Source organism: Amborella trichopoda, chromosome 2 (genome assembly GCF_054954075.1).
Source record: "Amborella trichopoda isolate Santa Cruz 75 chromosome 2, AtrichopodaSantaCruz75HAP2 v2.0, whole genome shotgun sequence".
NCBI classification, from domain to species: Eukaryota; Viridiplantae; Streptophyta; class Magnoliopsida; order Amborellales; family Amborellaceae; genus Amborella; species Amborella trichopoda.
In genome coordinates, this window is record NC_142337.1 from 13,656,460 (window position 1) to 13,682,773 (window position 26,314).

At 36.7% G+C, this 26,314-nt stretch overlaps 1 protein-coding gene across 4 annotated transcripts; it reads left to right on the forward strand.

The window, feature by feature from the left end:
- The first annotated feature begins 4,531 nt into the window (after positions 1-4,531).
- Positions 4,532-26,266, forward strand: LOC18448107 (golgin family A protein). 4 transcript variants are annotated; one of them, XM_006858183.4, is made up of 6 exons: positions 4,532-4,914; positions 11,021-11,143; positions 24,732-24,911; positions 25,017-25,098; positions 25,439-25,503; positions 25,746-26,266. In XM_006858183.4, the coding sequence occupies exons 1-6, from the start codon at positions 4,636-4,638 to the stop codon at positions 26,103-26,105; spliced, it is 1,089 nt and encodes a 362-aa protein (XP_006858245.2). In that variant the 5' UTR covers positions 4,532-4,635; the 3' UTR covers positions 26,106-26,266. The 4 variants fall into 4 exon arrangements, with proteins under 4 accessions (XP_006858245.2, XP_088714225.1, XP_088714226.1 ...); XM_088858099.1 differs by having other exon boundaries at positions 11,021-11,132; positions 24,721-24,911; XM_088858100.1 differs by having other exon boundaries at positions 11,021-11,132.
- Positions 26,267-26,314: the final 48 nt, after the last annotated feature.

Below are 26,314 nucleotides of genomic sequence, written 5' to 3' on the forward strand. Positions count from 1 at the left end.
ATTTAAATTCAAATTAGGTTATGTTATAAAAACAGTAGAAGAAAGTCTATCCGTAACTCAAAATCAAGAAGACTTTCAATTATTATCAAGAAAAATTATTGAAAAACATAAAGAGAATAATTATAAATATTTGCATATTGGGCTAATCAATGGTAATGTCCATAAGGTATGCTCTTTCAGTGTATGAAGACCTAGGAAAATTAGGCTCCTGGTTTGATTTGGACTGTGCTTGAGTATAAGCGCGAGCAGATGTATTAGCTTCTGGGTAAGTGATTTGGTGAATAGGAGAATTGGAAGGTGAAAGGGTTGCCAAAGGCGGATATTCACCTTCAAATGATATTATATTCATTAGGCGTTTCTCATTGCGAGAATTTCTACGAGAACCCATGAGAGTAGGTGGATTGGATAGAGTAGTATTATTTTTATTAGCTGCAAAGAGCTGTAGTGCAAGTGATAGTGGTGATTCTTCGTCGTTGGCGTCAGTGTTGCCCCCCTGCAAAAATTCATGGGTGAGAAAATCAGGAAGAGAATTAGAAGACCCGGGAAGATGTTCAATAGTGAAATCAAAAGCGGACATGATAGCTTGCCAGTGGGCAAATATTTGTTTAGCAACAAGATTTTGAACATCTTTTTGCAGAATATCTTTAACTGCTTTGCAATCAATTCTTATGAGAAATTGTTGATTGAGAATATCACTTTGAAATTTTGTAACACAATGAACTATGGCAAGTAATTCTTGTTTGACCATAGAATAGTTTTGCTGGGTTGGGTTCCAGGCTTCAAAGGTATACCTGAGTAGTTGTTCCTGATTATCAATACGTTGCTTGAGAATACCACCCAAGCCCAATTCGGAGGCATCACATTTTATTATCTTGAAAGCAGTAGGATGGGGAAGAGAAAGGCAAACAAGGGTTTTTACCTTTTGTTTAATTAGTTGAACTGCTTTAGTATGAATATTCGTTCATGGTAAGGGATGCTTTTTTAATCTATCATGTAAAGGCTTAGCGTCTATGGCAAGATTATGATAGAAATCACTAACATAATTTAAATATCCTAAGAATCTTTGAAGTTCTTTCTTATCGAGTATTAGATCAGGGAATTTATCAGCAAATTGTATGGATCGATCTATTGGAATAATGGTGCCATGATGAATATTATGTCCTAGAAACCTAATATTGGTTTTAAATAACGTTATCTTTCTTGCCGATACAACTAATCCAGCATTCTGGATTGCATGAATAAAAGTATTAATATGTTTAATATGTTGATCTATAGATTCAGAAAAGATCAAGACATCATCAATATAAACTATCATAAATTGATAATAAGCGTTAAATACATCATTCATTATTTTCTGAAATTCTGATGGAGCATTTTTTAAGCCAAATAGAATTACATTCCATTCATATTGTCCAAACGGTACATTAAATGCTGTTTTATATTTATCTTGTTCTTGAATTTGTATTTGCCAATATCCAGATTTCATATCAAATTTGGAAAAGATACAAGCATTGACTACTCTATCTAATAAATCTTTTTTATTGGGGATGTGATATCTAATCCATCTTAATACTTTATTGAGAGGTTTATAATTAATAACTAATCGAGAGACTCCTCGTTCTTTTTCAACATTTTTATTGACATAGAAAGCTGCACAACTCCATGGTGATGAGCTTGGTCTTATTAACTTTTTTGTTTGGAGATCATCAATTTCTTTTCTACACATGTCTAATAAAGTAGTGTTCATTTGTATAGGTCTAACTTTTGTAGGTATTTGTTTTTCATCAAATCCTTGTTCATATGGTAGATTAATACTGTGCTTTTTCCTTTCCCAAAAAGCATTAGGATGTTCACTACATATAGAAGTTTCTATTTATTGTTGAATTGATTGAATCTTTTGTTGGATCAAAGGATCCTGTATTTGTTCTTCTATATATTTATATTTAATTTCTTGTTTTAGAGTACAAAGAAATTTTTCTTTATTATGTAACTGACTTTTGACATTATTGATTTCTTTTAATTTTGGTTTATGAATAAAATCAAAGTGTATTGGTACATTTTGATAATTTGAAGATATTCCTGTTTGATCGATTGATAAAGGATATAGAAGTGTAAGAAACGGGACTCCAAGTATAATTGCTTGACTCAGTCCTTTGACCATAATAAATGGTGTATTAATACATTGGTGGTTATTACAGACAGAAGCATTGGATAATTTATAATTGATAAAGAGTCTACTACCATCTGCAGTATTTAGGATCTGAGTTGTTTTGTCAAAATATTTTGACGGTACTAGTCCTTCATTGATGCAAGAAAATCAGGAAGAGAATTAGAAGACCCGGGAAGATGTTTAATAGTGAAATCAAAAGCGGACAGGATAGCCTGCTAACGGGCAAATATTTGTTTAGTAACAAGATTTTGAACATCTTTTTGCAAAATATCTTTAGCTGCTTTGCAATAAGTTCTTATGAGAAATTGTTGATTGAGAATATAACTTTGAAATTTCGTAACACAATGAACTATGGCAAGTAATTATTTTTTTATCATAGAATAGTTTTGCTGGGTTGGGTTCCAGGCTTTAGAGGTATACTTGAGTAGTTGTTCCTGATTATCAATGCGTTGCTTGAGAATACCACCCAAGCCCAATTCGGAGGCATCACATTAAGGTCAGCACTTGAGTCTATTAGGGCTGAGGTTTGAAAGCGATAATCTTTTGCTACGATTATAGTGACTTGAACAAACCATTTTTAAATCATAATTTTATCTATCAGATTTACAGAGGGAATTGTTACTAGATGTGGTTTAGCTTCTGAGGTTTCTGGTATATCTTCTGGTGGATCAGGCTTATATGTTGTAATAAGCTGATCGAATTCTAGTTCATCTGTATCTGACTCTTGTTGAGATAGATTTTGTAATTCTAAAGTCTTAATTCTATTTTTTAATAGATGTACCTCCTTTTTGACTTCTTTGATTTCTTGTTTTAAGTCTGAAATAGAAGGTTCTTTGTGTTGAGAGGTACGTTGTTCACTTACTCTTTTCATAATAGAAGCAAAATTGTATTCATCAGGTGTTTTACTAATAATGCTTATTATCAATTTATGATAGTTTATATTGATGATGTCTTGATCTTTTCTGAATCTATAGATCAACATATTATACATATTAATACTTTTATTCATGCAATCCAGAATGCTGGATTAGTTGTATCGGCAAGAAAGATTGTCAATTAGATCATTGGAAAGAAAAATTTATTGCTGGTCTACCCTAGTTATTTGCAGAAAAAGTCAAAGATAGACTTAGAAAGAAACATAATGGAATTATAGTATACTCAACATATACACTTGGAGAACTATCTGCAGAAATATGTGCTGAAGGATTAGCTTTATGTACTGATCTTAAACTCAAAAGACAGCTAGATAAACAGCAAATTACCAAACGAAAAGAACTTGGTGATTTCTGTGAACAATTTGAATACCATATCGATAGAAAAAATAACCCTGAAAAGTTATATAAGAAAAAGAAAAAATACAAAAAAGACAAGTATAAATCCAAATCCAATAAAGTACATAAACAATATAAAAAGTCTAAACAAAAGTTTATAAACAAATTCTCTCCAAATACAAAACAGAAAGAAAACTTCCAGTATGTTATAAATGTGGAAAAGTTGGTCATTATAAACACCAATGCAAATTAAAAAAGAAAATAGAATTATTACACTTAGATGACTCAATCAAAACAAAATTATATAATATAATCAATTATGATTCTGAATTCTCAGATTCTACGGACTCACATATAGATCATATCCAGGATGATGATCTTTTATGGACAGAATCATCTGATTACTCAGATTCTTCTACAGACACAGAATCATCCAATCCAATGAAAGACACTAATTGTACTTGCCCTATATCTACACATAATTTTCATATGCTTACTCAAGAAGATAATCTAATACTAGACATTATTGAAAAAATTACAGATCTAGAAGAAAAAAGATATATATATATATATATATATATATATATATATATATATATATATATATATATATATATATATATATATATATATATATATATATATATATATATATAAGGTGAGGTTTGTATGGAGCCGAGGCTCTAAACAATAAAATTAGAGCCTACCTTGAAATAATATCGAGAAATATAGTTTTATTACTGAAAAGTTTTGTGATAGCCTTAAATTAGATTTTCATCTTTAATTATAAAATTTAAAGCTTAAACAATAGTATAGATCGATCAAATCTATGAAAACTTAAAAATCTTTAAAATAAATGATTCAAAAATACGTTACAATATGCATTATTTTCAAAACTAAAAATCCATTTTTGCTCATGTCCATGCCATGTTGATGTCGAAATTATCAAATTGATGATATTTGAGCATAAAAAAAACTTCTTCTAGCAACATTTTTGCGGTGTGCTGTAATTTGATTGTGTAGAGCCTCTACGTATATAGTCCTCAGGAGAGCTTTCCCATGATTAAAACCCATGTAAGGAAGGCAAGACCGAGCAATATTGGATCGAGAGCGAGAGTAGGAGTGGGATACCTCTGAAAAATACTTGGAAGAGAGAGAGAAGAGAGAGAACAGACCGACATTTGGAAGAGAGAGATGGCTGGATTGCTGGCATGGGCGGCGGATGTAGTGGGAGGAGGCAGCGGAGAGGAAGAGAAGAGCGTGGTGCTTGCTCACTTTACGGCAGAGCAGCAGCGTTATTTGAGTGAATTGGATGAGAGGGCGCGCGTTTTGAGCAGGTCGATTGAGCAGCTGAGGCTTCGCCTTCCCCCTTCCGACATCTCCCAGCGCCTACCTCATCTCCATGCCCACTCCAAAGCCTCCAACGCAGCCCTTGCCCTCCAACTCAACGCCCATTCCGCTACTCGACAACATGTATGCCCCGCCCCCATCTCCTTCTTCAGTCGTTTTCGAATCATAGAGTTTATGCACATTAGTCATTGTTTGGGTTTGGGGATGGGGGTTGCTTGTGACTTACTGCGTTTGATTCCTTTTACTCCGATTTGTGTGTGTATGTGTGTCATTGGGAGAAATATGGTTTCCTACACCATTTAATGGGTCTTTTTGAGTAGGGTTGAAGTATTTTTGGGTCTTCTGATCTAGGAATGAGTTTTTTTTTTTTTAATTACTTTGCATTCCTTTAGCTCGGGTTTTTCTTTATTGGATTCTTTTTTGTAAGGTTCCAAATATATTTTTGGTTTCCTGGCCTGAATTTGGGAGTTATGGATTGATGATATGTAGTATATGTAAGATTTTTTGTGTTTTTTTTTTCTTTTTAACTGATTGCTTGGGCACTTGCAATGCAATTGCAAATTGGGAGTGTTCTCATTAATTTCGTTTTCACATATTATGTAAAATGGGTAGATTGGTTGATTGCCAAAGTTGGAAGTTTACTATCTCATAGTCTTTTCTTATTGAATTTGGTCATGATCTTCCTGCTTGATTGATCTCATTGTAGGCAATTACAATTTTTTTTCAATTGCTATTATTATCTTCGTTATCGCGATACTGGAATTTCCGATTGATTGATTAATGATGTTCAAGAGGATCATTATATTCCCAAACTTGGTCCTATTACAAATTGGACATGTTTTTAATCATTGTTCTGATTGCAACTTCCATGTGAAAAGACAATCTAACCCCCAGAAAACTTAATGGGTAAGTGTCGCCTTGTTTACCATCGCATCATGGCTGTCCTTTACATTGGAGTATTGATCCTTTTGTGGAATCCACCGACAATCTAAAATGCTATTATCAAAGCTATGTAGTGGTTCACATTAGATGACTATGGCTACAATAATTTCATTGGCATAAATTATTTAATGCCATTCCCTTCTAGTTCCAGTCATATATATATATATATATATATATATATATATATATATATATATATATATATCCTGATATTGGGCATAGTTTCTTTCTTAAGGAAAAGTAATTGAAATTCTGGTTTGGGAAATTGGAACAAGTAGTGTTACTTGTAGAGTTTTGCTTGGTCATAAGGGCCCATTATGACCTTTATATTGAATCCCAACTCCTCCCCCTCGCTGTGGCACCAACACGCACAAAAAATAATAATAGTAATCAAATAAGAACAAAGAAAAAGAAGAGGAAGAAGAAGATTAAGCTAAGAAAATATTCATTTGTTTCTTTATTATGTATGAGAGGAAATTTATATCCATTGGATATTCTTGATGATCTCGATAATGTTTCAACTCTTGAGAATTTGTAACATTCTTCGAAGGTCCTCCTAGGAGTTTGGGTGATACTAGAAAACTAGAAAGAATTTCTGTGCAAATTTGGAGGAAGATCGGTAAGACATGCTAATCCGATGACATATTTATTGTCATTTGGACCCGATCATTTTAATGCTAGCATGAGGCCTTCTAGCATAATAATGAGCTGTTAGAACTTTGCATAATATGTAACTACCTTCTAGTTAGACTTATTTCAATTTTTCCTTTTGAATCAAAGAAAATGTTTGTTTATTTAACCTTTTATTGATTTTAAGCATAAGTGATGAGGATATGTGATGTAGCTCTTACGTCTTAGCTCCAAATTGATTAGTTGCTCTGACTATTTGGAACAATAACTAGTCCATTTGCTGGTCCGGTACTCTGGTGCATCATTTAAACTGAGAATGTCTTTAGATAGGTTGTTTTTGGTCCCTTGATTTGTTTGACTAAGCAATTAAGCATTTTGAATAGTTCTCTTTCTGACATTGTTTGTCACGTATCAAAACTTTGACTCTTTTTCTTTCATTCCCATTCCTTAAATATTTTGGCATGGTCATTATTTTTTTCTTGACAAGATCGGTGATCCCCTCCCTTCCAAGTTGGAGGGAGGCTGTGAAGGACTTAAGATGGCATAAAGTCTTATGTTCTGAGAAAGCGATGGATTTTCATGTGAGCCATACTATAAGGCTATGGGAGAGAGTGATTAAGCAACGACTAAGGCATAAAATGAGTGTCACAGAAAATCCATTTATGTTTTGTGCCAGGGGGGTCAACAATTGATGCGATTTCCTACTTAGGCAACTGATTGAGAAATTCAATGAGAAGGGAAAAGACCTCCACATGGTCTTTTTTGATTTAGAGAAAGCTTACAATCGGGTACCTAGATATTTAATTTGGTGGCTGCTGGAAAAGAAAGGACTTTTTAGATGCTATATTGACATGGTGAGAGATATGTACGAGGGACCGCTAGCTAGTGTGTGGACAATTAGTAGAAAGACAAGTGTGTTTTCAGTGACAATAATCCTACATCAAGGGTCAGCATTGAACCCATATTTCTTTGTTTTAGTTATGGACGAGCGAACTACAAGATGAGGTACCATGGTGTATGTTGTTTACATCTGACATAGTTTTGATTGACGAGACTAAAAGCAACGTCAATGCAAAGTTAGAACTTTGGAGAGGTGCTTTAGAATCTAAAAGTTATAAAATTAGCTGGACTAAGACAAAATATATGGAATGCAAGTTTAGTAATAATAGGAGTAAAAAGAAGAAGTAGCTAAGATTGATGGCCAAAAAATACCTAAAAAGGCAATGCAAACGTCAACATTTCTCAAAAAAAAGAAAAAAAAAGAAAAGAAATACCTAAGAGGGTGTATTTTTGAGATTTGGGCCGATAATCTAGGAAAATGGAGAAAATGAGGAAGATGTCGCACATAGAATTAGAATTGGGTAGGCGAAGTGGAGATATGCAACCAGAGTTTTATGTGATCGCCGCATATCATGAAGCTGTAGGGAAGTTCTATAGGACAACTGGGATACCAGCCTTGCTTTATGAGACAGAATGTTAGGCGGTCAAGAAACACCATTCCCGTAGGATGAGTGTAGCTAAGATGAGAATGTTGAGATGGATGAGTGGCAAGATAAAAAAAGGTAGAATCCGGAATGAATACATTCGATTGAACTTAGGGGCGGCTCCAATAGGCGACAGGATGAGGAAAAGTAGACTTAAGTGGGCTGGCTATGCCCATACCCAATACAACATCGATTAGGAGGTGTGATTTGGTTCAAGCGGAAGGCTCTAAAAGGGCAAGGGAAAGGCCTAAAAGGGCATGGACGAAAGTAGTGAGAAAAAATACAAAGACTTATGGTCTCACTGAGGGTATAGCCCTTGATATAGCAAATGGCAGATTAGGATTCGTGTAGTCGACCCTAAATAGTTAGGAGAAGGCTTTGATGATGGTGATGATGATGATAACCCAAAAACCTATTCACTGTGATCCTCTTTGTGAGTGGATTTAGTAAGCTTTTTCATATGGCCTGTTGGTTTTTAGCAATTCAAAATTAAGAAGTAGCCTATTTAATTTTTACAATCAAATCTTTTATTGTACATTAACGAGGTTGGGTTTGAGGATTTGCATGGTTTCTATTATGTGCTATCTGTAGGAAAAGGAAAGAGGGGGGGGGGGGGGGGGGGGTTCCTCTATGATTGTAGCTTAAGAGAAGGACATCTAAGTCATTAATGACTTGCTGCTTTGTTAGTTGGTAGAACACCATTATGATTTTTCATAAGGACTAGTAATATTATACGATTACTGGAGTAGCTTTGCTTCAGCATCAGAATTCAATTCATTAAGCTGAATTTTCAAATACAGTAGTAGCATGGAATACAAAGTCTCGCCCAAAAAGAAGGGGATAAAAGTAAACGGAAGCATCTTATTCCATTGAGTTATTCAAAGGAATTGGTTGAATTAGAGTGATTTCTATGAAGTAAATGGGTACACTAAATTTAGTTGGACCTATTTGTGGTCATGATTCATTGTTCTTTGTGGACTGGTTTTTTGTTGAGCTCTTCTTTCCCAAATTAATCCCAGGTATTTCCCTTCATCAGCCAAGGCACTAAAAATCGTTCGTCTTTGCTCAACAAAGTGAAATGCTAACCAAGGTCAACCTGGTGGAATTGCTTTGTATAAGCAGGCAGGTGTGGTGGATATTTATGGCTTTGGGCATCAAAGGAAAAGTTCTTATTTTTTATTTTCAGTTCAGTGGGGATGGTGTCAGTTGTGGCGACCCACCAACCTGACCACCTAGCTTTGAGCCCATTCCTTCATTAAAGAAAAAGTAAGTGTGGAAGACCCTTGGGTCATCTAGAGGATCTAGCCCCAAAGAGATAGGCAGATTTTCGAGCGTACAAGACTTCATCTAGAGGACCTAGCCTGAAAGAAATAAGCGGACTTTAACAGGATGAGCTTTTATGTGCTATGCATCATAGCATTCGAGGATTTTGGGTTCTTGAGGAAGCGAGAAAGGGTAAGGTGTTTATTTACTAGGGTTCTTTGCTGGAGGTTATGAGGTTGCTGCAAGATTAAGATCATCATATTTCTAAGTCTTGCAGTTGCCACAAGTTTCATTTTGGCAGTTACGACAAATCAATCTCGTTCTTGCTAATATAAGGGACGCTTTTCAGATGAGCATAGGCCTGTGATATATCATTTGTGAGACGTGCTGGGTTGGTCAATTCCACTTGGTGGCTTCCTATGTCTTTATGTGTCTCTTTGGGTTCCATCTGAGGTATTTATTACTTCTCTTTGTGGTAGAAGGTTCTCTCAGAGTTATGTTTTGACTTGATACAAGAAGGGCTTCATGCAGTCTATCTATCTCTCTCTCTCTCACACACACGCACATACACACAGACATACATGCACATGCGCATGCGTGCGGGAAAGAATGGGCTTCAACACCACTGTTGTGGACCATGATCCTCTAGAAAACAATGAAGAAAAGAAATACGTTATATTTCGGGTTGTGTAACAAACAAGAGACATTGAGAATATCTAAAGGGAAGCTTATTCATTGGATTGCTAGAATGCCCCATGTGGAGAGGGCTAAACTTGGAGATGGTTGAAGGTTGGATGCGCTTCAGCACAAGTTTCGGGGAGCAAGCAAAGATAGATGAAGAATGGCACTGTGTTTAAAGAAGCAAGTGTGTTGGCACGCTTTCTATGGGCGGGAATTTTTCTACGATGGATCATTGGTTTCCTAGAAACGCAACTGGGGCAATTATGAGATGATTCTGTAGCCCCTAGGTTTGAGAGACACTCAGTGGGCTATATTGGTACCCCATGGTCTCAAGTACTATGGATTTGCACTCATTCTTGCTCAGTAATGAAGAGATTCTTGGATTGTCATCTGATGGTTTAAGATAGCTTATGCAGCTCGCATATCAAAGTAAAGAAACCTTGTTTGCTCCCAGAAAGTAGACAATTCCTTTGCTGAAAACTTTTGACATGTTGTTAAAACTTAATGTTGTGAGTGTATCTCATGGAAAGAAAAAAGCAAATGCGGTGTTAGCCAGTGTAACTAATTCAAGGGTTATTATGCTAGCAAACATGGTGCTAGCTATTTTCACTCCCCATGTTATTGCTAGGTATTTTACTGCTAGATATGTTAACTTGCTAAATATCAATGACAAACAATTTAGATGCAATGCATTTGTCTTTGAACTATAAAAGAATAAGTCTGTCTCTATGCAATAGTTTTCTTTTTCCTTATTTTCTTTGTTTTGTTCACAACTTCAAATTAATCCAAGTTACTTGACCTTGATATACATATTATATGAAGCAAACTAGGAAAAATAGATGCGTTTTTTGCGTGATCTTTACTCAGCTCATCACTTGGCATATGTAGTTACTGATCCAAATCCTGGGAAGGCTACATTAAACAATAAAAAAGTTGCTTTTTGATATGCATGTGGTTTACTTGTATCAAGACATGAACATCTTTAATTCGATTCTCTGTTTGTATTCTGTATTCAATGCCATGGGATTTATGCCTTGTTAATCACCTTCTACGAAATTTGAAAGAACTTGGTTAAGATACTCGTCATATTTGTAGGTCCATTGGGAAAGATTGAACTGGAAGTTTGTCAAATAGTTTTAATATTTCCTACGTCTGATATAAAACCACTATTTTAGCATTGGCAGAATTTTCAGTTGAAAATATGAAGTTGTTTTCTTTTTGGCTCCTAGGCACAACTCAGGGAGGCTTCTTTACAAGAAGAAAATACAGCATATGAGAAGGCTATATCCGTCGGACAGAACCAAATTCAAGAAAAGTTGCAAGAGGCAGATGCACTGAGAAGTAAGCTAAAGGTTGAGTTTTCCCAATTCTTAAGATTGATTTTTCATGCAATTGCAAATGGAAGAAGAGAGGATTTCTTATCTTTTTTGTATACAAATTGAGCATATCTTCATTTTTGTAAAACTCGATAAAATGTCTATGTATGGACACTATTTTCCCCCCTTTATTATCGTATAGGTAAAAAAATTTACAAAAATTACAACAAGCACACCCCTCGGTGGGTTTTTTTGTTCCTGAATTGCCCATCCATCCATCAATTACAACACCGAGCATGAGGGAACTGTGCCAATTTTTTTTATTTGGCGAGCTGTCCAGTATTCGTGATACCGAACATCTCTATCTTTCCGAGTGTCCAACCTTATATCGTCGGGCTACTTGGCTTGCTGGGGAGTCCGGCTTTGCAAAACCGTACAAAGGTTATATGTCTGGTATTCTCAATAACAAACAGCCTTGTTTGGCCCTTGAATTAATTAATAATGCTGTGTGGACTAATAGTTTTAAATTATTAATTGAGAATAGGACATAATGGATCAATGTTTTTTTTCATCTCATAATTTGATAGAAAGTATTACCCAAAAATGTGACATCTTCCTCAAATCTCTCAATTTTCTTGGATTATTGCCTTAAGATATTGAAAGTGCGGCCTTTTTTGTACTTCCTGACAGTCAATCTTAACTAATTCCTCATCTCTACTCCTAGTATTATTAAACTTACATTGCATATACGATGTCTTAGTCCGGCTAATTTTAAAACCTTTGGATTCAAGAACATCCCTCGAAAGTTCTAACTTTGTGTTGAACTTGTTTTGGGTCTCATTGATCAAAACTATGTCATCTGCGAACAACATGCACCAAGGTACCTTATCTTGTAGGTGCCTAGTTAAGTCATCCATAACTAAGACAAAGAGGTACGGGCTCAATGCTGACCCTTGATGTAGATCTATTGTCACTGAAAACTCACTCGTCTCTCTAAATTAATAAAGACCATGTGGATGTCTTTTTCTTTTACCCTAAACTCAATTAGTTGCTTAAGTAGGAAAATAACCTCAGGCGTTGACTTTCCTGGCATAAAATCGAATTGGTTTTCAGATACACGTTTCATACATTAGTCGTTGCTCAATCACTCTTTTATGTATGTGTTTGTTTGTGTGTGTATATATATATATATATATATTTATTTATTTATGGGTTTGTATATATATATTTATTTATGGGTTTGTATAGAGCCTAGGCTCTAAACAATCAAATTAGAGCCTACCTTCAAATATTGTCGACCAATGTGGTTTCAATACCGAAAGTCTTTGTCATAGCCTTAAAATATATTTTCATTTGTATTTATAAATTTTAAATCTTAAAAAATAATGTAGATCTACAGATCTATGAAAACTTGAAAATCTTAAAAATTAACGGTCCAAAAATGTGCTACAAAATACACTATTTCCAAAATTTGAAATCTATTTTTTTTCTCTTGTCCATGCATCTTAATGTCGAGATGATCAATTTGATGATATTTGAGCATCAAAACAACCTCTTCTAGTGAAATTTTTTAGTAGGCTCTAATTTGATTGTTTAGAGCCTCGCTCTATATAAACTTTTTCCTTTATTTATTTATGTACCACTTGCACTAATACATTAATTGACTGGCTTATAGTCAATCCCTAAGCTAACATGCATATTTGCACTCTCAGTGTAATTAACATGGATATTGGAATGATTTTATGCATTAATGACTAAAGGAAAATTTATAGATTGAAGCAATAAATCTCTTGTACTTTGGTAATGAACCTGGTGATTTTTTTTTTCCCTCAACGAAATATCTTACATAATATATGTTCATTAGCTATGTGTCTCTCTTCCTTAGTACATGTTCTTGTTCTTGAATTCTGGCTCCTGAGGATGTCTCTTTTACTAATTATGTGGACATTGATAATGTTTTACTCCACCATTGTGCATTCATATATCTAGGTCTTCCAACAGTAGGTATCTTAAGTTATGGCTACTGGTGGAGTGAGATTGTTGTCTTGCTATAGTGGTTATTATGAGCTTAACCACAATGATGGATGTATCTATTACAAAGAGGGGAACTTAAAAACTACAATATAGCAGGGCCAACTCGCTTCAGCAACTAAAGGCTCATCTGACATCTATATTAAGCTCTGACCCAATCGGTCAGATAATTTTGTATCAAGAAAGGACCAACCAAATATGGATTTTGTTGATTTAAGAGATGATGAGGATGCAATATGTATGCTCATGGTGGTCTCGAATGTATCCTTATGCGTCACAAATTAGGATATCGCAACAAATCATTGAAGTGCATCAACCAGTTGAACGTACCTCTGCTCAATCGGCAAGAAACAGGTGTGTAAGATAAGAGACCTCCAATTATGTATTTATATTATTGCATCTGTCCAAGTACTCACATAATGAATTCAAATATGAGTAAATTTTGGGAAATTATGGATTTCTTCTAGTAATATATTTCAACTATATATGTTTTCTTGACGTATATTGAGTTACATGTGCTTCAATACCTACTAAATGCTTGACATGTTTTCTCATAAGGGTGGTAATGGATCAGGTCCTAGTCCAGTCAAACACGGAGCTAGAGCCGGACGCGGAACTGGATCCGACTGGGTCCAGAGTGTCCTCTCTTGGCCTGAAAATAGAGGAGAGAGAGAGAGAGATCGAAACCCTAAAAAAAGGCGAGTACAATGATGAGAGGATTAATCCCTACCGTTTATCTTATAAAAGAATAACGGTGGGGATTCAACACATATTTCATATATATATATATATATATATATATATATATATATATATATTTGCATTAATTAAACGTTATAACTATAAATTTATATTTAAAATAAGGTAATAAAATTCAGGTTGGGTTTGGGTCGGGTTCACATGGACCTGGTCTCGACAGGTCTTGGACCCTTATGCGGACCCATGTCGGGTGTACTCGTTGGGTCTTGGGTCTTTGAGTCTAGATTGCTACACCTATTTTCTTACAACCGCTATAATATACCACTGAATGCCCTTAGAAGGAGTAACGTAGTTGTAAAGCACAAAATTGAATCTGAGGACGAGCCACAGATGGAGTGTCCCATGCATAGATCTACTCTTATAGAGCTATGCGATCACCTAGTTGATTATGTCATTTATTATTATGGCATAGTCAACTAGGTGATTGCATAGCTCAACAATAGTATCGAAATCTTGTCCCACGCATAGGTCTACTCATGGGTGTTGATTTACATGGGCTCTACATGTGAAATGGGATTTCGATACTCTTATGGAGCTATGCGATCACCTAGTTGATTATGCCATTTATTAAAATTTCAACACAATTTTGATATATGGCATAGTCAACTAGGTGATTGGGTAGCTCCACAACAGTATCAAAACCTTTTCCCATGTGTAGGTTTACTCGTGGGTGTGTTGATTTACATGGGCTTTCTAAGGGCTTTAGGTCGTATTCATCATGTTCCATCTGTGGCTCGTCCTCGGATTTAGTCCCGTGCCCTACAACTACATTACTCTTAGGGACATGCACTGATACATCGGGGCCGCTGTGGAAAAATATGTCGAGCATTTAGTAAGTATTGAAGCACATGTAATTTAATATATGTCAATGAAACATATATAGTTGAAATATATTATGGTATTTGTTAGTGCGTATTTTTGACGCTCTAATTCCACAATGCAAATAGAGGAGGCGGTTGCAACCCAGGTCTGTGGGAGCCAGTCACGCCTGTGGACTACGGAAGCCCTGCACACCAATAAGCCTAAGTTTGAAGAGCCTTAATAACGAGGTCCTTTCGACCCCAAATCAAGCACATGAGCTTCCTATGATGTTCTGAGGATGCCCTCCAAGTTTTGTCCAATTTGGGCCCAAATAGAAGAAACATGTACAAAATCAGTTTTTGGCTCAGGCTATTAGCATGATCGTGGTGCACCGTAGCTAGAACTCTACTAGTGTTCAAAAAAGGGGACCGCCCAGCGCCTAGGCGGTCCAGTAGGCTTGGGCGCATTGCCCTGGCCTAGGCGGCCAAACTGGGCGGTAGTCCCTGGGCAGCCACCTAGGTGGTATGGAACCCGCCTAGGCAGCCGCCTAGCGCCTAGCCTTGGATGGCCACCCAAGGACTGTGCCCTGCCTATGGGCGGAACTTTTTTTTTCTATTGATTGTTTTTTAAATATAAAGGGTTTCAAATGATAGGTTTTAGGTTCATTTGAAACCTAAACCTCCAAGAACCTATTTTAGAAAGAAAGAAACCTAAAGAAAACATCATTTTCTGACTTTCATTGGATTGAAGTGTTTCTCAAAGTTACGAAAAACGGATCCAAATATCACCCAGGTAGATTTGATTTAGTTTTGAATTTTTATAATCCTATTAGAGGGTGTTTTTTATTATTTTAACATCAAAAAACATCTCAGAGGTGGGAGTTCAAGCAATCAAAGTAAGTGCAAAACTTTATTTTTTAGATTGCTTGTTTTATTTTGAGATGTCTTCTTCAGGATTTAGTCGAAGTGGAGATCTGGGTTGGAAATATGGATAGAACCCGAATCCAAATGACAAAAATTGCATTAGATGCAATTTTTGTGAAAAAGATACAAAAAGGGGTATAAACCGGTTTAAAAAACATCTTCCGGTATTAAGGGGAATATTTCCTCTTGTAAAAATGTTCCTGAAGCTATCAGAGAGGAGATTAAGCAATATATGATTTTTGTAAAACAAAAACAGGAACAAAATCCTTGTCATTTGAATAGATCTATTGCTGCTACTTTTAGAAGAAGTGATCCGGGTTGGAAGTATGATTATAACCCAAAACCAAATGATAAAAATTGTATAAGGTGTCATGTTTGTGAAAAAGATACCAATGTGGGTATTAACCGATTCAAGAAACACCTTACTGGTATTAAAGGGAATGTTGCTTCTTGTAAAAAGGTTCTTGAAGTTATTCGGGATGAGATTAGACAACTTATGAATTTTAAAGAACCAGAAAATCATGAAAATGAGCTTTGTTCTATGGAAATATCTTCTTCAGGTTCTTCTAGAAGTGGTGATTCGAGTTGGAAGTATGGTTATGACCCAAATCTGAATGATAAAAATCGTATTAAATGTAATAATTGTGGATAGAATACTAATGGGGGCATTTAGCGATTTAAAAACCACCTTGCCGGTATTAAGGGGGATGTTGCCCCGTGTAAAAATGTTTCTGACGCTACCAGGGAGGAAATTATACAATATTTGAGTTGAGGAAAGCACAAAAAGATAGAAAAGGGTAGAGCAGCCAAGACTCCTAAGGCCTCATCTGCACATACTAGTAAGAGGGAGGTAGAAGAAGAGGAGGAAGAGGAAAATTCAGAAGAAAAAGAGGAGGACGAGCGTTATATTGAAGAGAGAGATGACTCTGATGATGATGGCCTCGATTCTGATGCATATGATGAAGCTTACCCTATTCCTTCTGATGATGATGACTGAAGACTCTTGGTGTTGAGTGTTGACTGTTGTGTTGAGTGTTGACTAATGTGTCATAGTCTCATAGACTGTATATTTTTTGAATTCTATATATTTTTTATTTCTTATTTTTCATTTCTACTTTTTAGTTTCTAGTTCTACTATCTAATTTTTGTGTGTACAGTCTACAATATATCAGACTATCAGTGTATGCTTGTATGGTTTTACAGTTTTATTGTTTTAGCATTGTATGAAAATATGGATTATCAAAATTTCAAAATTCTCTTCCTGACTTCTATCTTCTTTTTTTTAATTGGGATCATGGTCTTATGGATTATCAAAATTCTTATGGATTAATCATTATTAGTCATCAGTTTTATTTTATTTTCAACTGGGCCTCAGCCCTAAGTTTTTTTTTTTTTCAACTAGCCCCCCTGGTTCTGGGTGCCTGCCTAGGCGCTGGGCGGCCTGGACCCCCATGGCCTCCTCGGTGCCGCCTAGCGCCTTAGAAACACTGAACTCCACTCTAGAGACCTCTAGTGACCATGGGACCACCACATATGGATTCAAAAGGCCGAAAATAGTTACCCTGCCAAATTCTACTCAAACGAACCTTTCTAGGTCCTAATTTCAAAAAATGACAAGATTTTTACTATTCACTCAAGCTCCATTGAACCAGTTGCTATTTATAGTAATTGTGTTTTCAAAAAAAGGGGCAACTTGTGAAGCCTAGTTCTCTCTCATCTTGAAGCGGATAGACCCCTAATTTATGTATTTTGTTCTCCTCACTGAGATCTTGGTGGGTGGCACGCACAGTGGGGAACCCCAGGTAAGGAAAAAAGTTGTCTGAAAACATGACAAACACAGAAATTTTCCAGCAGCGTATGTCGTCACTCCGATGATCATATCTTAAGATTTCGAGCTCCTGTGACTTCAAGGCAGCCGGGTCCATTGCGACCTTGACTCAGAGGGCTTCGTTTTGACATATTTTTTGCATGAAATGGAGGCCGGGAAGACATCCTATTGAAGCTCGAACAAAGGCACAGTTTTCTGATCGCCGGAATCCCATTTTTTGACGACCTTCAAAAATGGAAAAGTGATCAAACGTCACTCAAATCAAGGGGTTTTCATTGCAAAATGATCACGACTTCCCCTTCGATTTGTGATAAGAAAGATGACCAAAAAATGACAAAACATGCATGATCGAAGATTGAAAATATCGAGTTTATTTTGGCCGGATTTTTTAACCATGATCAAAAGTTTGATTCAAGCTTCAAAGTGTATATCAAATCGATCACCTCGAGACGACCAACATTTTTATGACATTGGATCACTCGGAATGTCGCCGGAATACATCGAAAATAGGCCCGAACCATGGTAAAGGCAAGAGGCCCCTTTTTACGGATGGTCTTGTCATTTCCAAAAAAGTATAGAGGGGCAAAGTTGTCATTTTTAGATAAAACAAAGTTCACTTTTTATTCATTTTAAATCTATTATTAAGCAATTAGTTTAACTCTTGAACATCCGCCCATGTTATGGGATGAATCTATATAAGCTCTTTAACTTCATTTTGTAAAAGGGGGAGCTTATGTTGAATGAAATGAGCTGAAATTAAGAGAGAGAAAGTGTTTTTTTGAGCTTTGTTAAAAACGCTTTATCCTTGAGAGAGAGGAGAGAGAATACTTTATACACACCCCTCTCCCATACCCTACACTTCCAAACTCCCCACATCTATACCTCGCACTTCCAAACTCCCCACTTTCATACACCCTACACCCTACCCATACCTATCTATGCACCATACCTATCCATATACCACATTTACTCATACATACATCATACCTACCTATACACCATACATACCTATGCACCACACCTACCTATGCACCACACCTATCCATCCACTATATCTATCCCTACACCACATTCCTCTCAAGGTGTCTGTCTCTTTCTACCTAGGCACCGGTTTTCTCACTAAGGTGTCGACCTCTCTCTAGCCATCGGTATTCTCTTCTCTTTCTTCTTTTCTTTTTCTTCTCTTATCTTTTTTCTTTTCTTTGTCTCTTTCTTTTTTTGTCTCTCTCTCTCCCCCCAAGAGGGAGGCGGCTGGGTCGCCCCACTTTTCTCTCTCTCACCCCCAAGAGGGAGGCAGTTGGGCTGCCCCACCTCTCTCTCTTTCTCTCTTCTTTCTCTCTCTTCTCTTTTTTTTCTCTCTTTCTTTCTTTCTCTCTCCCCTCCAAGAGGGAGGCGGCTAGACCGCCCCTCCTCTCTCTTCTCTTTCTTTCCTTTCTCTCTCTTCTCCCTTTACTTCTTTTATCTGCTCTCTTATTCTCCTCTTCTTGTATTCTCGTTACCACTCTTTAAGGAGGACCGTGCACTAGGTCGACTTTGGCGCTTTCGAGTGCCCAAGAAGTCTATTCTTATTCGTCGTGCCGTCGGGGTATTAAGCTTAGGCCTAGTACCTTTTCTGAGATAACCGGAATAGCCTCTTAGGGGAGGTGACCCCGGAAGGCTACAGGGTTATGGAGTGGTTCACTTCTTCCCTTTTCTTCATCTCTCATTCCTCTCCCTCTTTCATATCTTCTCCATAAGGAGGACTGTGCATTAGGTCGACCCTGGGGCTTTCAAGTGCCCAAGAAGTCCGTTCCGTTTTGTCATACCTCTGGGGTATTACTAGGCCTGTTACCTTTTTTGAGATAATCGGAATAACCTCCTAGGGGAGGTGACGCTGGAAGGTTGTGGGATTGTAGAATGGTTCTCTTCTCCCCTTTCTCTTCATCTCTCATTTCTCTTCCTCTTTCATCTCTATTCCGTAAGGAGGACCATGCACTAGGTTGACTGTGGTACCTTTCTTGAGATAATTGGAATAGCCTCCTAGGGGAGGCGATGCCAAAACGCTGCAAGATCATCAATTAGTTCTCTCTCTCTTCTCCTTCTTACCCTCTATTTCTTCTATCTCTTTCTCTCATCTATTTTCTTCTACCCCCACCTAAAACCTGAGATTAGCCTACCAAGCCTATTACCCAAACCATCAAACAGGCAAACCAAAGGTCCCTAGCTCCAGGATTATATACCAAGGAAGCGTAAGAAGCAAGCGCAGTGTGCGAGCGACAAGGGAGCGAGGTCCAAATCATGCTGAGAAGGCCGGGGGGCTTTCTATAGTGATCTAAGAACCCTTGAAGAGCCCGGGCGTGTCCGCGACCCCAACCGAGCGCGGTAGGTGCTTAACTCCTCGTGTCCAAAATCTCTCTTTGTTGGTTCCTATATGTACATTGTGCACGCGTCGCACACGGACGCACGGTTTTCCGAGAGAGCGACCTCTTGTCGGATCCACACCGGGTCCCATGCCGAGCCGAGATCGAGGCCCGTTCAGTTTTAGTAGAAATCTATAATTTCTCGAAATTTACTCATAGTTTGAATTCATTCAGTGAGTGCTAGGACAAATACATTAATATGAATAAATAATTGGAGGTCTTTTACCACACATACCTGTTTCTTGTCGATGAGCAAATGTACATTCAACTAGCTCATGCTTCTCAATGATTGGTTGCGATGTCTAGTTGTGAAGCATATGTATACATTTGAGGTCACCATCAACATATACATTACATCTCCATCATATCTTAAATAAGCTCAATCCATATTTGGTTGGTCCTTTTCTTGATACATAATTCTTAGACTTCTTAGGTTAGAGCTCAGTATAAACCCTAGATGAGCTTTTAGTTCCTACAGTGAGTTGGCCCCATTATATAGTGTGGCTTTTAAGCTCCCCTCGTTGTAATAGATCCGTCCGTCATTTTGGTTATGCTCAAAATAGCCACCATGACGAAATAACAATCTCACTCCACTCGTGGCCACGACTCAATTTGGGATACCTATTGCTAGAGGACCCAGACAGATGAATACATAGTGGTGACGGAGTAAAACATCATCGAGGTCCACATAATTAATAAATGAGACACGTCCTCAAGGTCATTAGAATGTAAACCAGAATTCAAGAGCAAGAAATATACTTGGGAAGAGATATACACAACGAATAAACATACATCATGTTAGATATTCATCGAGGAAAAAAAAAAATTAATTAGGTTCATTACCAAGTACAAGAGATTTCTTGCTTCAATTTGTAAATTTCCCTTTAGTCATCAACACATACAATCATTTCAGAGTGCAAATATCAATGTTTCAAAAAGCGTTGGGCGATCGTGGGGGTTCAGGCTGCGTCCAAAACTTGGGTGACCCAGTAGGAAGAAAAAAGTTAGAATTTTGATATTCTAACCATAAATTAGGAGAATTTTGATATTCTAACCACAAATATTAGAATTTTGATATTCTATCCATAATCCATATTTGATATTTCCATGAATGAGGAGAATTTTGATGGTCCATAAGACCATAATCCATATTTTCATACAATGCTAAAACAATAAAACCATACAAGCATACTCTGATAATCTGCTACACACAAAAGTTAGATAGTAGAAAACTAGAAACTAGAAACTAGAAACTAAAACTGAGAAAAAGAAAGTATACAGAAATTCAGAAAATATACAGTCTAGGACACAATAGTCACTCAACACTCAATAGTCAACACCAATAGTCAAGCGTCTTCAACTCTTCATTCTTCGGTCATCATCATCATCAGAAGGATTAGGGTAAGCCTCGTCATATGCATTAGATTCGAGGTCATCATCATCAGAGTCATCTCCCTCTTCAACATAACGCTCGTCCTCCTCTGTTTCTTCTGAATCTACCTATTCCTCTTCTTCTACCTCCCTCTTACGCTGTGCAGATGCCCTAGGAGTCTTGGCTGCTCTACCCTTTTCAATCTTTTTGTGCTTCCCTTAACATCAGGAACATTTTTACACGGGGCAACATCCCCCTTAATATTGGCAAGGTGTTTTTGAACCGGTAAATACCCTCATTAGTATCCTTTCCACAATAATTACATTTAATACGATTTTTATCATTCAGATTCAGGTTATGACCATACTTCCAACATGGATCACCACTTCTAAAAGAACTTGGAGAAGATATTTCCATAAAACAAGGCTCATTTTCATCCTTTTCTTGTTCTACTAAATTCATAAATTGTCGAATCTCATCCCGAATAGCTTCAAGAACCTTTTTACAAGAAGCAACATTCCCTTTAATACCGACAAGGTGTTTCTTGAATCGGTTAATACCCCTATTAGTATCTTTTTCACAAAAATTACACCTTATACAATTTGTATCATGTGGTTTTGGGTTATGACCATACTTCCAACCCAAATCACTTCTTCTAGCCGAACCAGAAATAGACCTATTCAAATGACAAAGATTTTGTTCCTGTTTGTGTTTTACAGAACTGATATATTGGTTAATCTTCTCTCTACTAGCTTCAGGAACATTTTTATAAGGGGCAACATTCCCCTTAATACCGACAAGATGTTTCTTAAACCGGTTTATGCCCCTTTTTGTATCTTTTTCACAATAATTTCATCTTATACATTTTTTGCCATTCAGATTCGGGTTATATCCCGGATCGTCACTTCGACTAAATCTTGACGAAGATATCTCAAAATTTAGCAAGCAATTTAAACAATAAATTTTTGCACTTACTTTGATTGCTCAAATGCCAAAATTCCACTTTTGACTTGTTTTCTGGTACTAAAATATTAAAAAACAACCTCTAATAGGATTACAAAAACTCCAAAACTAAATCTAATCTTGATTGGTGATGTTTGGATCCATTTCCTGTAACTTTGAGAAACACTTCAATCCAATAAAAATCACAAAATCTAGTTTTTTTGAGGTTTTTCTCTCTCTAAAATGGGTTCTTATGGGTTTAGGTTTCAAATGAACCTAACATCCACCATCAAAAGCTTTTTCTTTGTTTTTCAAAAAAACCCCAATCAAACCCTTACAAAAAAGTCATTTCCGCCCTTAGGGGGTGCAGGCCCTGGGCAGGTGCCGTACCTCCTAAACCGCCTAGGCGCAGGGCGGTCTGCTTTTGAAACACTGGCAAATATGCATGCTAGCCTAGGGATTGACTATGAGCCAGTTAGTCAATGTATCTGTGCAAGGGGTATATATATTAAGAGCATGATTTCTAAATTCTGAACATAAATTTTACATGATATTTATAATTTTAGCATATTTCGTGAATTTTTATTTATTTTTTAACATTCTTAGATAATACTTTCTATCAAATTATCATATGCAAAAAAGCATTGATCCATTATGTCCGATTCTCACTTAATAATTTAACTCTAGTAGTCCACAAAGCATTATTAATTAATTGATAAATATTATAATTAAATAGCATTTACTTTATTTTACTTCTATGGTAACAATTATGTATAGGGTGCGGTTTGAACAATGTTACAACTTTATTTCTACATAAGGTTGCAATACTCTACACTGTCCATTTTATTTGGATGGTGTAGATTTGACACATCTTTTAAATCAATATATTGCACATCTTTTACGATAGTGTCCAATATACGCCATTCAAATAAAATGGATGAAATATATATTTTATTAAGTGAGGTTTTAGGATCCAAATATTAGGTTTCTTGGCCTCAAGATCCCAATCCACCATTACTCGTTTTTTCCCCAAAGTAATACCCAACCATTCAACATTTGCGTCAATTTGTTGACGATTGATAAGGCTATCAAAGCCCTAGAGAGATTGATTTAAAAGGTTCAAATATGATGGGAAACTCCATCAAAAAAATACAAAACAATGAAACAAATAAGAAGAAAAAATACCTACTTGATTGAATGGGATCCAGATGGCCAGGTAGTTGTGGATGTGAGACCTTCTGACGACCATTCCATAGAGAGAGAGCTCCAGGTTGAGAGAGAGAGAGGATAGAGAGAGACACCGTGAAGAAATAATGGGAAGAAAAGCCAGGCGGGCACCATTTTGGGGCCTTCAATCAACTTTCCGGTATCCCGAATATCGGACTACTACATATCTATCTGGTATTTAAAATATCAGACACCCCAAGCAAGCTGAAAAATGCCCGAAAGGTAGGGCTCTTTGCTTCTGAAAACACCGGACAAAGGGGAAGCACAAATGTATTGCGGGGTTCCCCTCATGTTCGGTGTTGTCATTGCCAGACATATGGGCAACTCCGGAAAAAATAAAAAGGCTCCCTATGTTTTTTTTTTTGGTGTGGGGTGCGGGGGGGAGTTGCTTGTCGAATTTTTTCCACAAACATACCCGTATGGTAATAAAGGGGGGGAAACAGTTTTCCAAAAACATACCCATATAGTAATAAAGGGGGGAAGTAGTGTCCATACATAATGTTCTCATGTTTTTAATTTCTCTTTTTTATATAAGCTGTAAGAAAATGGGGTTGTCCTACTTCTTGAGCAGCCAAGGAGTGCGTAATGTTTATTGTTTTCATGTATGCTTAAAGAGCTACTTAAACCTGATGGTCCTTTTCATGCACACTTACTTGCATGAATGTTTTTATTTTTTATTTGAGATTTTGTTAGTACTCTCTTTAGACTTGGGACTTGGGTGAGTCTGCTGATTCAATTGTAGACTTTTGCCAAGTTTTACACTGACTTGGCCAATTCTTAATGTAACGGATCTTTTTTTTCCGGCTTGGATGAGTCAAAGCTGATCCAACAAGTTGTGGTTAGGATTTTGTGTGTGTGTGTGTGTGTGGCAGTGTTTGCTTTAGGGTAAACTGACTCCTATTGCCCGTGTTACAAAGGTACAGAGAGCTTCTATTTTCCATGGATTTTCTATTGTCTTTCCATAATAATTTTGTAATAAACTTTGAAAAGACCAACTTGTTACCCCTTAGGGAAGCAGTTTTATGGTGTTGCTACTTCCTAGGGTCACAGGGCCTTGCAAATTGCACAACATAGTTTGATGATACTTAAATCAAATATTGGTGAAGAGTGTTTCTCAACTTTAGTTTTCTGTACCTGGCCTTGTTTATTGATTCTGTAAAACTAATAGTGTGATTCAGATGAACGTTGAGGAAGGGGTTGATATTTGCCCTTTTTATGATGCTTTAAATGTCAAATGTGAGCATGATTGTGAATTTCTGAATATGGCAATTCCTCGTCTCCTTGCCTGAATGCTGGTCAATGGTCCAATTAAATTTGTTCTCATGATGTAGTTGCTTTTCAGGAAATGGAATTAAATGAAAAGCATTTGATATGTGAGATGGAGAAGGCACAAGCTACATGGGATTCTCGGCAAAATGGTGAATCTTCAAATGATTCTGCAAACATGGATGAAAGTCCTCAGGATGGATCAAACCCCGTCGGAACTCTAAAATCTGAATTGGAGAACAAGAAGCAAGAGCTGGTTATTCTCTTGTCCAATCAAAATCGCAACTTTAGCTTGTTATTGGCATTGATTTTGCTTTTCTTTTTTTCTAATGGGTACATATATTCGCATTGATGTTTAAAGAGGCTAATGGAAGAGAAGGTTAGAAATCTAGAAACTGAGTGGGCTCAACTTCAACATAGTTCTGTGCGGCAGCCTACCCCAGGTATGCATTGTCTGGCACCTTTTATGCCAATTCTTTCCTATGCATGTATGGATATGTACTTTTTTTTGGCATTTGTATATGAATGTAGGCATCCCTCGGCATGCTTAGAAGCATGCAAGTATGTGCTTGAGTTCACATGCATGTATCGTGAAACATTTTATAACAGGTGATTTTATGCATGATTCTGTATTCTTCAAGTTTCACCTAAGAAAGCATATGTAGTTCTACCAATTTTTCCTTAAATGGCTTTTCATTATGTGAGGTAGAATAAGTGCATAATTTTTTAGGAAGAGTGATGCTTCCAACTCTGCTTGATGATTTCCCTTCGTTTTGAGTGAAGCGCAACGAGAGAAGATCTTGGAGAAGCAGCTTCAAAGCCTGACAGAGCAACTTGCAGCAAAGCAAGTAAGTTTGCTACCTAGACCTTGTGACTTATGCTTTTGAATGCTCTGTTTTCTCTTTCAATCGTTTGATCTTTCTATATCTAGCTATGTATATGTGTGTGTAACAGAGAGAGAGAGAGATTTGATGGATGATGAGTTTTGTTTAAACCGAAAACCTCAATTTTTCAAAAGACTTTTCAGAATGAGGGAAGATGTTTCAATAGAAAAGATGTTTCTCACTCTGTTAATTTAAATTTGTTGCAGGCGCAAGCCGAATTGTTGGTTACTGAAATACACAAAAAAGAAATCGAGTTGGAAAATTTGATCGGAATGAAGAAGCGGCTTGAGATTGGGGGTGGTGAAGCACATGGTGCAAGGAATAGGGTGGTGAAGCCAGGGTCATCTGTTACTATCGATTCTGTTTATGGTGACCACAGCTCAGTGGACATGAATCATAAATCAGTTAGGGTTTCAGGGGACAACATCGGCAGATCCATGCGCTCGGGAGGAATGGGACCACTTAGATTCGGAAACCAGGAGAAGCTTATTTTGTTACGCTTTGTCTTTGTGCTGTACATTTTAGCCCTTCATTTCATTGTCTTCATTAAGATCTCATTCCTATAAGCCCAAGAACTTTGTTTACATGTAAAACCTTGACGCGGTAATAAGACTGTTTTTCCATTTGTGGCATTTTTTTTTAATGTTTTTAATATTATTTTGGACATGTAAAATATTCAATTGTTACCTCGAAAGCAAGTAATAAATTTCTAGTAATTTCATGGAAATAGTGGCCACATCATTTTGAAAATTTTTATGGTTAAATATGTTGATAT